Source organism: Paroedura picta, chromosome 5, assembly GCF_049243985.1.
Source record: "Paroedura picta isolate Pp20150507F chromosome 5, Ppicta_v3.0, whole genome shotgun sequence".
Taxonomy (NCBI): Eukaryota; Metazoa; Chordata; class Lepidosauria; order Squamata; family Gekkonidae; genus Paroedura; species Paroedura picta.
In genome coordinates this window covers 47680246-47695259 of record NC_135373.1, presented here as the reverse complement: position 1 = coordinate 47695259, position 15014 = coordinate 47680246, and the positions used below count along the sequence as shown (strand labels likewise).

The following is a 15014-nucleotide window of genomic DNA, read 5'->3' as shown; positions in this document are numbered from 1 at the left end:
GGGACCAGTGCCTTATTGTGGATTGCCTGAATAAATTATATCATGACCTTCAGTTAGTGAGGCTGTTGATGATAGGGCTTTTTGTAGGCCATTAATTCATAGGGTTGCCATACATCGGAAGCAACTTGAAGACACATAACACACATTTTATGTAAGGAGTTTAGGGTGATTTGTATGGTCATTACCCAATTTGTGAAGAGATTTTTGTCTCCGTTTTTGCTCACAATTATAATAAACCTTTTTGACAAACTGCTCCTTTTGGCTGTCACCACTAGAGGTCAGAAGGGAGCTGCTGATTATACAACCTTAGACTTGACTTTCCCTCCCAAGATTCCTTTATTTTCAAATACCTCCTCATCTCTTACACCAATTTCTTCTCGTAGGGCAGATTCTTTTGGCTCAGGCTTTGTATGGATTTGGTCATACCAGGAAGAGGCTCCTCAGTTCATTGATTCATATAGATTCTTAATGTGAATTAAGAACGACTTTATTATTTATATTTACTGAATGTTTATCCCTTCCTTCCTCTGAGAAGCTCAGGGAACAAAACAGAATTCTCCCTTCCTCTGTTTTATCCTCACAACAACAGTCCTGTTTGGCTGAGAGACAGAACATGAGGTCAAAATGCAGGACGGGGATTTGTATCAAAGTCTCCTAGATCCTTATCAGGATCAGGATGGGCAGCCATCTTAGTCTGCCTGTAGCAGTAGAAAAGAGCAAAGTCTATTAGCACCTTCCAGACTAATAAAAGTTGAGGCAGGGGATGAGCTTTTATAAGTCACTTTTGAATTCTTCAGATATTTCAGGGAGGGGGAACACTCTCAGACTCTGGGAAGTTTTTAATTTCCTTCTGCTCCTGGCCTGTGATTTGTGCAGTCCCATGCGTGCCTGCACAGAAGACTGTTCAATGAACAATGGGTACAGGTACCTCCATTTCCCTGGTGCTTAAAATAAAGAACAGCCCGCCCTGTGAAATAAGCAAGGCACTCATTGCTCTCGATGGAAGGAGACAAGATCCTCTCTTCTCTGTACACAGCAGGTTAACTTCCTGCTGTAGGCCCACTGTTGGATGAAGATGGAGAGACTTGGACAGGAGGACAGCAAGAAAGCAGAAAACTCAGTACCTATATTGCCAGAAAATGAGAAGAGCGAAAGTTATCCTGGTCTTAAAAAAGGGGAGGAGAGATGACCTGGGAAACTGAAGGCCAGGAAGTCTGACCTCAGTTGCATGGAACATAATGGAGCAGATTTTAACATCTGAAGGACAATTGTTGATCTGGGGAAGTCAGTATGGATTTGTCTCCAACAGGTCCTGCCAGACCAACCTGTTTTTCTTCTTTGACCAAGTGATGGGCTTATTAGATCATGGAAACTCAGTTGATGTTGTTTACCTGGCTTTCAGTAAGGCTTTTGACAGGGTTCCCCACAATGTTCTGATGAGTAAACTGGAGGATTGCAGACTGAATTTTCAGATGGTTAGGTGGATAGGGAACTGGTTAGAAAACTGGAATCAAAGAGTAGTTGTCAATGGTATTTCATTGATTGGAGGGAGGTGGGCAGTGGAATGCCACAGGGTTTGGTACTGGGTCCAGTACTTTTCAACATTTTTAACAATGATCTGGATGAGGGAGTGGAGGAACTACTTGTTAAATTTGCAGTTGACACCAAATTGGGAGGAGGAGTAATCTTGGGCTGTATCAATAGAGGCACAACATCAATATCATAAAATTTCATAGTTCTACTGTATAACACATGGATCAGATCACCCCTGGAGTTCAGTTCTGGAGGCCTCGATTCAAAAATGAGGTGGGCAAAATTGAGACGGTGCAGAGGAGAGGATATGAGGATGATCCGAGGCCTGGAAACCGAGCTCTATGAGGAAAGGCTGAGGGACTTGGGAATATTCAGCTTGGAGAAGAGGAGATGGAGAGCGGATAGGATTGCCTTTTTAAAGCGTTTGAAAGGTAGTGACTTTGGAGGAGGGCAGGGAGTGGTTCTTGTTGGTCACAGAGGACAGGACCTGCGGTAATGGGTTTATACTACATGCAGAACGGTACCAGCTAGATATCAGGAAAGAATTTTCAGTCAGAGTATTTTAGCAATCGAGTTGGCTGCCTAAAGGGGTGGGGAACTCTCCCTCACTGGTGGTCTTCAAGCGGCAGCTGGACGGATACGTATCCAGGATGCTTAGGGCTGATCCTGCATTGAGCAGGGAGTTGGACTAGATGGCTTGTATGGCCCCTCCCAACTCTAGGATTTTATTATTCTAAACACCTGAGAGAGTGTGCAAGCATGAATCTGTTCATCTTTTAACATTTTCTTCTGTTTGCTTCATGCAGGGTTCCCAACCTCTTTGAGTCTGTGGCTACCTTTGGAGTTGTGACAGGCCAATGGGTGGGATCGTAAAATGATCGCTGCAGGAGGTAGAGCCAACCACAGCATGTCAGGGTAGAGTCAGGTGAGTAGCCGTGTTGGTCTGAAGTAGCAGAAGAAAGTTTGATTCCAAGGCAAGGGAGTTAAGTTATTCAGAATGGATGTGAACTTTTCAACTTTTCCAGCAGAAACTTGGAATTTTTAACAGGATGCCTTTCCAAATGAATGTATTCTTTAAAATGAATTTTCTTGCATACACACAAACTTACCTTCAGCCATGCAGTAAGGATCCTTGTGGACAGCTACTGCTGCCAAAGCGTGGGCGCCATGTTGAAGACCCCCGAGAGCTTGGTGTAGTAGTAAAGAGTGGTGGCCTCTAAATTAGAGAACCAAGTTTTATTCCTTCTCCTCCATTTGCTGCCAGAGGGGTGACCCTAGGCCAGGCAGGGTTCTCTCAGAGCTCTCTCAGGCCCACCTACCTCGCAAGGTGTCTGTTGTGGGGAGGGGAAGGGAAGGTGCTTGGAGACTCCTCTGGGCAGTAAAAAGTGGGGTGTAAAAAACCAACTGGGTATCATTACAGAACTGGCATTGTTTCATTTTCTTGCACAAACACCAGCTGACCTTCAACCACAGGTTAAGGATCCTTGCACTGTGCAGGCAGTTGCTGCTGCCAAAGCATGGCCACCCCATGTTGAGGACCTCTGGTTTAATATGCTGGGTATTATCACAGGGGAATATTCAGTGCCCCCCCCAGATGGGGAGCCTGATTGCCTTTACAGTCTAAAGCAGGCCAAGGCTTCCCACTCAGAAGTCTGAGCAGTATCACTTGGCAAGAAACAATAACCATTCGTTTCTTTCCTCCATGACTGTGGAGTATTTCTAGGACTTGGCTTGGTCTGCAATTCAAAGGTAGTTGTGTATGTGTTTATCTCCCTCCCCACCACAGGAGTCAGTGTTTCATTCAGCCTTTCTCAACCTTTTCCCTGTGTTCAGTTTTGGGCACCCCAGTTGAAGAGGGATGTAGACAGACTGGAGCATGTCCAGAGGAGGGCAACAAAGATGGTGGGGGGTTTGGAGACCAAGACGTATGAAGAAAGGTTGGGGGAGCTTGGTCTGTTTAGCCTAGAGAGGAGACGATTGAGAGGGGATCTGGTAACCATCTTCAAGTATTTAAAAGGGTGCCATATGGAAGATGGAGCAGAATTGTTCTCTCTTGCCCCGGAGGGACAGACCAGAATGAATGGGATGAAATTAATTCCAAAGAAATTCCGTCTCACCATCTAGAAGAAGTTCCTGACAGTTAGAGCGGTTTCTCAGTGGAACAGGCTTCCTCAGGAGGTGGTGGGTTCTCCATCTTTGGAAATTTTTAAACAAAGGCTGGATAGCCATCTGACGGAGAGGCTGATTCTGTGAAGGCTCAAGAGGGTGGCAGGTTACAGTGGATGAGCAATAGGGTTGTAAGTGTCCTGCATTGTGCAGGGGAGGCGTTGGACTAGATGACCCAGAAGGTACCTTCCAACTCTGTTATTCTATGATTCTATGATTCACAACCTCACCTTCAGAGAAAAGCTCCTTTCTTCTGGGTCTGTCCAGTTCAGTTTTGTCTACTCTGCCCAGCTGTGGCTCTGAAGAGTTTCAAGCTTTCACATCAATTACGACCTGACCCTTTTCAACCAGGGATCAAGCCAGAGGCTTGGGGCATGCAAAGCCAGGCTCTCACCCCGAGCCCCAGTCCCCACCCCTCCCCAAACTGACATCACTCACCCACAAAGCCTCCACCCGGCTGCCTGTTATCACATTATATCACAATATAAATTATCTTTTATTTTTTTCTGATGGTTGTAAACAAAAGTATACAGTACTTTTCAACAAATACAGAATATTTTCTCATCTCTCTTCAACACAGTAATAAAAACTTCAGATTGCCAAAGTGCTTTTACATTAGTTTCCTGATCAGAACTGTGCAAATTTAAATGTTGGGGGGTAGGGAAGGGAGAGTACAATTTGAGACCTGGTGTGCATCTTTTGTATCTCCGTGATAAAACCAAAAAATAATTAGATTGTTCCTAGTGCAGTGACTGAGGCTGTGATCCTGAAATCACTTACTCTGAAATTTTATCGTTGAGAGCCTTGAGTGTTTCAGTAGCCCCTTTCCACTCAAGTTGCTTATGTGCAATGCATCGCATTTGTTAATACTGCCTGGGTTTCAGTCAGCGTACACAAATGAAACAAGAGCTCTTGTTGCTTCGGGTTCAATGCAGCTGAAGAAGCAGGCATGCCCAAGAAAGCTTGGATTCTGAATAAAACTTTCTTGGTCTAAAAGGTGCCACTGGACTTTGTCCTTTTCCTCCCTCTGTCCTTTGCATTTTGTATATATTAAATAGACTGAACGCCAGAGGGCAGCAAAATACAAAATAGGAAGCCGGGAGGAAATTTAATCTCCTCCCCCCACCTCCCGAAGCCCTGATAAATACAGACAGACAAATAAATAATTAAATAAATAAATTCATACATTCCTCTTAGCTGATATAGATCTAGACCATCTCTCTTCTTCCAAAAGTGGAGAAATAAAAGATGGAAATGATTTAAGGACATAATGCTTTCTTTTTCTTTAAATGTAGAAAAATATTTTTTTCTGAGGATCTGAGGTAATCCAGGCTGTAGAAACTTAAAAGCAAAGTCAAAGGATCTGAGCTTTCTTTCCATTTCTCTTGTAAGAAAATACTATATTTACATATATATTTCAAATAAAATATATCAGCTCTCTGACACGTGACACACACACACACACACACACACACACACACATAAACACACTGCTTTTAAAAAATGTATGGAGCAAATAAATGTGATTCTTTTTTCCACAGCTGAACAAATAAGATAGCAGCAACTTCACACACTCTTATAAGGGGAGGAAAAAATTAGAAAGGGATGCTGCACACCGCATTTACCCAATAGGACGGTGTCCCTGGAGGTAAGATGATCCCCTGACGCAAAGGTCATACACAAAAGGCTTTTAAAAAAAATTACATAACTTGTACACAAGTTTAAGACATTCTCCTCTTGACGGCATATGTGGCAAAGAACTGGAGTCTTTTCTCCCAGTTATCTAGGATATTTGATGTCTCCCAAACACTATCAGATTGTGCAAATACAGAGAGGGAGGCTGGAGGCCATTTGCAAACAAGGGTCAGAGGACCCAGGGTGATTCAGACATCACTGGGAGATCTGGACCGGAAAGGCATGGGGGACGAGACACACCCACAGCAAATGGTCCACAATACTTTCTGGATCTCTTGGTTTCTGAAAGCATAGATGACAGGGTTGATCATCGAATTGTAGGTGGCAGGGAGAACTGTCATGTAGGTGTAGAAAGCTGGGTAGGTGTAATCTCCCAGCAGGCAGTAGATGGCAAAGGGCAACCAGCAGGAAGCGAAAGTCCCCAGGATGACTGCCAAGGTCGAGATGCCCTTCCTGGTCGTGACGTAGTGCGAGGTGGCCAGGAAGTGTCTCTGGAGGGCAATCTGTTGGGCGTGCCTGCAGATGATCTTGCAGATCTGCATGTAGAGTTGCAACATGACAGCGAAGACCATGAAGAACGAGATCGAGAGGATGATGAGATTGTTCTTGGTCAAGGGCTGGACGACACTGCAGGCGGAGATGTCCCTCAAGCAGTTCCAGCCTAGGATGGGCAAGAGGCCAAAGGAGATGGAGATGCCCCAGGTGAGGATGAGCATCACGTATGTCCTGGTGACGGTCCTTTCAGAATAGTAAGTCAGGGCATTGTAAAGGGACAGGTAGCGGTCGATGGTGATGGCCAGTAGGCTGCCCACACTGGCGGTGAAAGAGCTCACCAGGAGGCCCACGGTGATGAGACTCACCACTGGGGACTGGATGCAGTACACAAAGGCAAAGTGGAAGATCAGGCCTAAGCCCGCCAAGAGGTCCGCCGTGGCCAAGCTCCCAATCAGCAAGAACATGGGCGTCCGGAAGGCAGGGGTGTAGAAGATGATGGCTGCCACCACGGCATTCTCACAGGAGATGATGGTCCCAGAAACACAAAGTACCACGTCCCAAGGATTCAGAGGAACAGGCGGAGCCCCCGAGAGAGACAAGGAGTCATCGCTGGCGTTTCCGGACAAGAACCACCCTGGCTGTTCTTTGGTGGTGTTGGAGGGTGTGTCTTCTGTCATGATGTCTCCCTGTCACCTGCCACAACGGAATAACACCTGGTTAGCCTGAGCCGATCTAGGAAGGGGCCCAGGTGTGTATGGGGGGGGGGGTAATCTCTGCATTGATCCCAGCTTTTCTAGTGGTGGGACTGAGACCAACAGTCCTAAATGATTGTTTTAACGGACCGAACTTAGTGTGGGGGAGGGGCATTATTGAGACAAGTGCCTTAATGGCTCTGTGGTGCTGAACAAGGCAAACACTCCAGGTAGATTTCACGCCTGCTTGGTGTGCCATGGCTCCATGTTTGTTATCACTGGACCTTGGGTGAGATATTTTGGGCTCCACTGCCTTCTGCTGGCACTCCCACTTCAAATAAAAGTGATCAGAATGCAGGGCAGTGAACCCAGTCGCCCCATTCACGCTGGTTGGCGTCTCCTTCCCTGGACTGACCTCATGATTTCGTAGCTGGAGTGTCAGTCTTTCATAACGCCCCTCGTCCCCACCCCCTCCAGCACGGTTAAACCCACTTGCTTTCCCCCAGCGGATGAAGCCTGTCAAACGGGAAAACCTCTGATTCATCCCATTGCAGTTCAGGCACCCAGGCAGGATGGCTTGCAGCTCTTTGAAGGTTGCAATCTGCTGGCTTACCCGAAGTGTTTGCCATGAAATGGATGGCCACAAAACCCTGATCACTCGCTTCCCTTCCTGATATTTTCAACCAGTATCTACCAATCCCTCCTCCCCTCAGCGTTATGCCTTATAAAATGCAGGCACTTATCTGTAGGACAGGGATGCCTTCAATAAACAGCCTAGAGCCAGGATACTGAGCTTTTGCTTGAAAGGGTGAGGTGGAAGGGAGCATGGGGGGGGGGCAGGATCCTTCATGCTTCTAAGCCCCTTCCTCCCACTTCTAAGCCCCTTCCTCCCTCGGCCATATCTCTGATCCTGATCCCCCTCCCCCCGTTTGGCTCCCCCTCCACTTTTCACTGTCTTCACTGCAAAAAGGGACTTGGCTGCGGGGTTCTCCTTGAGGGGTGTCAGGCAGTGGCGCCCAGGAGGGGGGAGGGGAGGGTACTCACCCCGTGTGCTCTTCCAGCGGGGAAGGCTGCACATTCAGTCCGGCGGGGTCCTTCGGGCGGGGGTCTCCTGTCCGCTGCCCGGCTCCTGCGGTCCTGCGGGCGCCTTCCCGACTGCGGCGAGGCTAGGTGGCCGGCCGGTTGCGGGGCGCCAGTGAAGCCCCTTTTCGGGGAGGGTGACTCACGCGTCCGTCGGGCACCGGGCGGCGCCTCTTGCCTCGGTTGGGCTTCGCTCCTGGGTGACGTCAATGGCAGGCGGGAGCCAATCACCTGGCGGGCCCGGAGAAGCGCGCGCACGGTGCGGCATAGTAATCGGGCCTGGAGAATTCCATTCATAAAAAAGGGGGCGGGGGAGCGCCCCGCGGCCGGAACCTTTGATGGCTCTCCGGTCAGGTGCCTTCCTCCGCCCGCCCACGGCCTCCTTCCAAAAGCCTCTGCGGAGAAAAGGAGGGAAGGAAGCGCTCCCTTGCTTGCGCCCCCGGATTCCCCAAGAAGGGTGCATCAATCACGCGCCAAGGACGCCTTGGAGGTGCTCGCGGTTGGCTTTTGATGTAGTGCGTCAGACCTATGCAGAATGATGGGGCCGGGGGGGATGGCACCCACTGGGGTCAGGAAGAGCCCCCGCAGCCTAGGTTGGGCGTCACTGCTCACCCAGTGTGCTGCAGTGATGAGAATGTTGGACGAGGGTCTGGGAGACCCCGCTCTGCCCTGGAAGCTGGGTGGGTGACCTTGGGCCAGTGAGGCGCTCTCAGGCTGACCTGCCTCACAGGGTTGTTGAGAAGAGAAAATGGAGGAACGGAGAATGTTGGCTGTTGTGGGTCTGTGGACTGGTCGATTTAGTCCCTGGCATTTGGCCAGCAACTGAGTCTGGCATCCTCAGAGGTAGCACACTGCCAAATGGGATCTCCTGCCTCTGAAGATGCCGGGGACTAAAATGACCAGACCATGGCCACACAACCCAGAAGACCCACAGCAACCAGCAGATGCCAGCCATGAAAGCCTTCAACAATTCCTCAATGGAGAATGTTGTAGGCAGGATATAAATGAAGCCAGCAAATAATAACTGACATGTAAACAAACAAAATCACAGCAACAAAGAACCAGTATTTAAACATCCATTTAAAAACCCAGCTTTATAGATAATTGGTGTGTTGATTAATAAGTAATCCATGGTTTCCACAGCCCACATGCAAATTCTTGTGAATCCTTTATTTGCAACGGACACACCCAAGGCCTCACAAGGTGTCATAAATATATGTTCCACTATATATTTCTGGTGAGGGCTTGGAGGAGGAGTGTGTCTTATGGCTTAAGTGTGACTCAGCACTTAACACCCACTCAGGGAGGCTGTCCCACCTTCCGTCCCCCACCCCTGACCACCCCCCTTCTCATCCCATTTCCCTCCCAGAGGCTTGAAGGCTGCAGATCCCTGCTGCTTGAGAACTGCCCCTGCTGGTGAGTTCCCTAACAGCTGCCTGCAGCCTTTCCAGGTCCTGGGGGGAGGGGGAGGCCATCTGCAGAGTTTTTCCACTCCACTCCACTCCCCCCCTAATCTAGTGCCCATTGTATTCCTGAATGTAATGGACTTGCCCCTAGTACAGGCATAAATGTGTGCCCGTTTTGCTCTTGGATTCCCCTCTAACATTTCCCTTTCTGTGAGGCATCCAAGAAGCCCTTTTAGTCTCACTAAATCTTTTCCCACCTTTCTCTTTACATTCTGCATACTCGAGCATCTCACCTGCTCCTCCAATAGACCTTAACTTAAGAATGCATTTTAAAGAGCCAAGTTTTGTTCATGCAAAGCCACACTTGGCTGCAGACCTTGGGGCTGGTGCATTTCTTATCCCAGCCTTCCTCCTGTTGGAATATTTGCTTTTGGTTATCCATGCTATTGTGAGTTATTGGACAACCAGTCACTCTTGGCTGATTTGTTATTTGCCCATTTCAGCTGTTGCTGTCTGCTCATGAACACATTTTGCTCCTGGGTTGCTCCCTCCTTCATTTGCATTGCATCATCTGTGCTGTGAAAGAGGGAACCTGGTGACTGGTGGTGTGTGCTTGTTTTCCTTGGCTACAATGAAAAGAGTAAAGGGATGGCGGGAAAGCCCAGGGCACATGGAAATCCAAAAATCCATTAGTCTGGGGTAATAATTCACATACTATGGGGTAGGGGACCCCCTAGCTGCAATATATACACAAAACACCTGCAGGGGAAGGAGCATCAGTGTTGCATGCAAAAGGTCCCCAGTTCCTCCCCTGGCATTTCCAGTTATAAGGATCAGGTAGCATGTGATGTGAAAGCCCTAAGCCTGAGACCTTGGAGAGTAGACAAGACTGACCAAAGGTAGACTCCAGATAAGGCAACTTCATGTATTCATGTTCACAGGAAGATGTGGCTCAGTTGTAGAGTGTCGGTTTTGCATGTGGAAGGTTCCAGGTTCCATCTGTATCCTCCCCAGCTAAAAGGATCATGTAGGGTGTTAGATGAGTGCCTCTTCAAGAAGTCTATTTTGGTGTCTGTACATCGATGCAAAAACTAGTGGGTTGCACTCTTGGAATACTAGTATAATATTCTGGAAAGGGTTGACCCAAGGCATTGTGAAATCTGAACCAGAAACTTCAAATGTGGTGTAGAGGTTAAAAACCGTCAGGCTAGGATCTGGGAAATCCAAGTTGAGATCTACCCTCTGCCATGAAAGGTTGCTGGGTGACTTTGGACCAATCACAAACTTTCATCCTAGCAAGGCTCACAGGGGAGCTGGGAGGATCAAATGGAGAACAATGAAAGCAGCTGCAGGCCCCCATTGGAGACACAGGCAGATTATACATGAAGGAAATAAAATAAAGCTGGAAATGCTCCTGCGGAAGCCTGATTGCCTGGCTGGCATTTATTGCTAGGGAGTCAGGGTGGTCTAGCCATGAATCTGTCAGGTGGATCCAAACCCCTGCACAGCCATGGAGCTCCCTTGGCCCACTTTCTCAACTTCACCTACCTTGCAACATTGTGGTGAGGATTAAAGAGAGACCACTGTAGGAAAACTTGAGTTTTTGTAGTGGAATAATGTAGTAGGCAGAGAAAGATCTCTGTGGCCCTGGTGGATGAGCACCCAAGGACTATCCAGGCATTTTGCCTCCAGCTCTTAATCATTTCATTTTCCTTTCCTCCATTTTATTCCCTGGACAACAACTCTCTGTGTTAGGTATGAAAGTGTTTTACTGGCCCAAACTCCCATGGGAGAGCTGGATTTGACCCTCAGTTTCCTGGATCCTAGTCTAACACTTTAACCACTATACTTCCCCTCTCTGACCCTCACTGTTAATAGTCAGCACACATCCCCTTTATCACTGCATTTAAGTTAATTTCTGAGGGCCAGAACCCTAGAGTCATTTTTCTTGTACATTAGGACACCCATCCATTATCCATGATGTAGATCTTCAAAGTAAGCCCGTGTCTCTTGCTACAAAGATCCAGGGCTGAATTCTTTGTGTGTGGAACATATAATCCTCAGTTTATGACACTTTTTTCTGGGGATTGAAGGGAGGGGATCTGAAGTATCCTGATTTTGTTTAGGATACATCATCTGCTCTGTGTGTGTGTGTGTGTGTGAGAGAGAGACACACACACACACAACTGTGAGCATACCACTTTAGCAAATTAAATGCATTTCTCTTCCCTTACTATGGCACATCTCTTTTGCCAGAAGAATATCAAGCAGTACATGTTATATAATAGTCAACTGCAAGCTATACATGCATAATTAGATCCCTCTGGAGAATGCAGGCAGGCAACAGAAGGAGCACTCTTTGAAGTATTTTGAGAGCAACATTTAGAACTTTCCCTATGCACAATAGGCACTTTTTCCATTGGAAGAACTCCGGGGCTCTATGCTGCATCCAGTTAAAGGTGATATGACAGAGCTACTTATAAGACCACCAGTTACCAGCCTCTCATCACTGGTCTGAGGGCTGGAGTTTTTGACAGCACTGGAAGGTTGGTGAGCAGGGAGCTGTCTTTGGTCCTGAACATCCTTCCCTGGCTCTGCAGGCTGGACTGAAGGCATTCCTAGCTCCAGGAATGACCTTGCTATGAACCAATGGCTTTGGTTGGTAGATTTCAGAGAGGGGAGCGTTCTGCTCTTGCCCCACTCCCCCCCTCCCAATATTGTGGCTGAAATGCATTGAGCAGACATTGTTCCCTCAAGCATTTAGCCTTTCAACTTCCTGTTGAAAGCAAACGTGTACATCATCTTTTCTTTCTCAGTTGTGCACAGGGAAATCTAGAGTGGAAAGTCTTTTATTAGAAGTAAATTTTCCACCAACATATACAGTCTAAAAAGAAGAGGGTAGTGTGGGAAATAGCAGCAACCAAGAACAGTGAAGGGGGTCTTGGGGGTCTTGGGAGGGGGAAAGTCTGGAAAAAATCAAACTGAGCATCAGTGCCACTGTGAACTCCCGCATGGTGTATCAGTGTAGCTCTCAGTTGAAAGTGGAGTGTGCGTTTGTGCAGGCAAAAGTGGGAAGGAACCATAAGGATATTAATTAGCAGCACATACTTGATTAGAACTTCCTGATCATCCTTGCCCAGTGTGATGCTGTTCTTCATCTCTAGCCACAAATGTGCTCAATGCTCTCTAGATGTGGGGGAACCACATGCTGGAGCACCTCATACACACACAGCCTATGTCCAATGAATTTGCTATCTGTATGTTTTACATCATCCAGGCCTTGGAATTGGATGGTGCAGGAGCCATCTGTCTTGCTGCTCCAGGGAACATGGAAGAAATAGCATCTGTGCTCAACTGGATGGGTGTGTGTGAACAGTCCTGGACTGTGAAGGTGTGGTGTGAAGATAGCAAAGTTCTAAGTCATCCTAGCTTATTGATACAGGTAAGTTTATGGGAAGTTGGAAGAAAAGGTTTTTTTTGTATCCCGCTTTTTGACACATCATATGTGGGTCAAGAAAGGCCACTTTGGCCACTGCAGTAACCAGGGAGAGAGCCAGCTTGGTGTAGTAGTTAGGAGTGCAGACTTCTAATCTGGGGAGTGGGGTTTGATTCTGCACTTCCCCACATGAAGCCAGCTGGGTGACCTTGGGCTCACCACAGCACTGACAAAGCTGTTCTGACCGAGCAGTAATGTCAGAGCTCCCTCGCCCTCACCTACCTCACAGGGTGTCTGTGGTTGGGAGAGGAAAAGGAAAGCAAATGTAAGCCCTCTTTGAGACTCCTTTGGGTAGAGAAAAGTGGAATATAAGAACTTCTTCACTGAAAGGCAAACTTCTGATTCCTGGCATATGGGATGTGGTCTATTCCAAGCACTTACAATTGATTGCCACAATAAGTGTCAAATTTAGCATTTCAGAATAATGACAATAATCATTAATGATAGACAAACAAATTGCTTGCCATCCTGGCCGCGGAAATACACGGAGGCCCACAAAGCTAGTATCTTGTGACCTTTCAAATCTCTGTTCTGTCATAAAGTTTACTGTGTGTTCTTGGGCCACGTGCTCTCAAGTTGACCTATCTCACAGGGTAATCGCTATGGGGATAAAACGGAGGAGACATGCAGATGTGCTGCCCTAAGCTCCTCAGAGGGTTAAGAGAACATATAGAGACAGAAATGCCAGCTGCTATTGTATATGTGCAAAGCAAGGCCGGGTGTCAGACTGTCTGATTCTTGGAGACTCAGGTTTGAATGCTTGCTCTGCCGTGAAAGATGATCTTGAGTCAGCCACATATTCTCACCTTAACCTACTTCACAGGATGGTTGTTGTGAGGATAAAGCGGAGGACCGACAGATGTTAAGCAGCTTTGGGGAGAAAGATGGAGTACCAATGAAATAAGCAAATATGGGAAAACCCGCTCGAGTTGCAGGAAACCTCTGGATCACAGAAAATGGCTCTGCTGGTGTGGAATCTCAAGCTGCTCATTTTTCCATCCCCAAGAGCACTTAACGTTTCCTCAGGTGGAAGACTGATATCACTTTTTCCGGCCCTGAAGAACGTTTCCTTCTCTGCTGCTGTTCCCTCCCCGCCTGGAGAGAAGTAAGTCCTGCTTTATTTCCTACAAACATACCTTTAAATCTCTTAACAATTGTTTTGCTTCTCAAAATAGTCACAGCCAACTCCCTCCTGCAATTAAGTACTTGCTTTCTTGAGGCAGGCAGCTGACACACAGCAGCAACATTTTGGGGTTATTTATTTATCGTATAGAGTGTGTAGCGTAGCCAGGAGGTCCAAGGATTGTCTGCAAGAGATGCTGGGAGGTGGCTTGCCATTGTCTGCGTCCTTGTCATGACCCCTAATGTTCCTTGGAGGAACTGCCACCCAAATCCATGGAGGTCTCCCATCCAAATACTAGCCAGGGTTGGTTCTGCTTTGCTTCTGAGATCTGATGAATTGGACTTGCCTGGGCTATCCGGGTCAGGGTACATTCCAAGGTGTGCTCTGTGGACAGTAACACTGATGCTTTTGCAAAGACGGAAAGGATATCACTGGCAATAAGGTATCTGTATGGGAGTTTCCTGGGCTTTATGCTACACTAGAGGGCGTGCTGGAAGACTGGTGACTGCAAGAGCCTTACCATGCCAGGGACATGAAGCCCTCCCTTGCTGAAGACAGGGAAATGGCAGTGCTGTGGCCAGCACCATTGAAAACGCAAACTTTCCTATCCAGAAAGCACACTAAGCTTTGACTTCCTGGGAGAAAAAATGGAAGCCAATTGGGTTTTGGAAAGATCACAGCAAAGTAGGGGAAAACCTGTACAGAGGATGAAGTACTCCCCAAACCTCCATGGGAATGTTCAGAAAAATAAGCCCTGAAGTCCTGGGAGGTTGGTTGGGGCAGGTAGAAAAATTGGGGGGGGGGTCGCCTAATAGAGGTGGGGCTGTCTTAAGAACAGCTGTTTTTTTTATTACCCCGCTTTTCACTACTCAAAGAAGTCCCAAATGGCTTACAAACTTCTTTCCCTTCCTCTCCCCACAACACCTGCTCTGTGAGGGAGGTGGGGCTGAGAGAGCTCTGAGAGAACTGTGACTGGCCCAAAGTCACCCAACTGGCTGCATGTGGAGGAGTGCTCCAGGTTACAGGTCTCCGCTCTCCTTGACTACTATGCCCTGCAGGTTCAGTTGTCAGTCCTCCCCTGGCCGCGAGAGCTTCTGTTCAAAATGCTTGCAGGCGCCCCTGCGTCCTTCCTCTGCTCCAGCGCCGCATTCCTCCAGCCCGTGTCCTGGTTTCACTTGCAACTGTCTCAGCGCGGCCCACCCTCCCTCCTTTGCGACACTCTCGGCAGCCAGACGCTGTCCCCCTTCGGTATTTACGTAGGAGGGCCGCTCATGTCAGGCTCCGGAGGCGGCCCATTGGAGAAGCCCCCCCCCCCCCCGCCGCCCCCC

General features: G+C 47.9%; 1 protein-coding gene and 1 long non-coding RNA gene across 2 annotated transcripts; one reads left to right on the top strand and one right to left on the bottom strand.

Moving 5' to 3' along the window:
- Positions 1-1332: 1332 nt before the first annotated feature.
- LOC143839047 (uncharacterized) lies at positions 1333-13660 on the top strand. Its single transcript, XR_013231557.1, has 3 exons — positions 1333-2458; positions 12345-12509; positions 13387-13660. It is a non-coding gene; the product is annotated as an uncharacterized LOC143839047 (long non-coding RNA).
- On the bottom strand, positions 4189-7843 carry GPR3 (G protein-coupled receptor 3). Its single transcript, XM_077337754.1, has 2 exons — positions 7626-7843; positions 4189-6582 (listed from the first exon to the last, which is right to left on the bottom strand). The coding sequence occupies exon 2, from the start codon at positions 6564-6566 to the stop codon at positions 5583-5585; it is 984 nt and encodes a 327-aa protein (XP_077193869.1). The 5' UTR covers positions 6567-6582; positions 7626-7843; the 3' UTR covers positions 4189-5582.
- Positions 13661-15014: the final 1354 nt, after the last annotated feature.

Bases quoted from the DNA above. Each gene is read 5' to 3' on its own strand.
- GPR3 (XM_077337754.1), bottom strand. From the start codon at position 6,566: ATGACAGAAGACACACCCTCCAACACCACCAAAGAACAGCCAGGGTGG.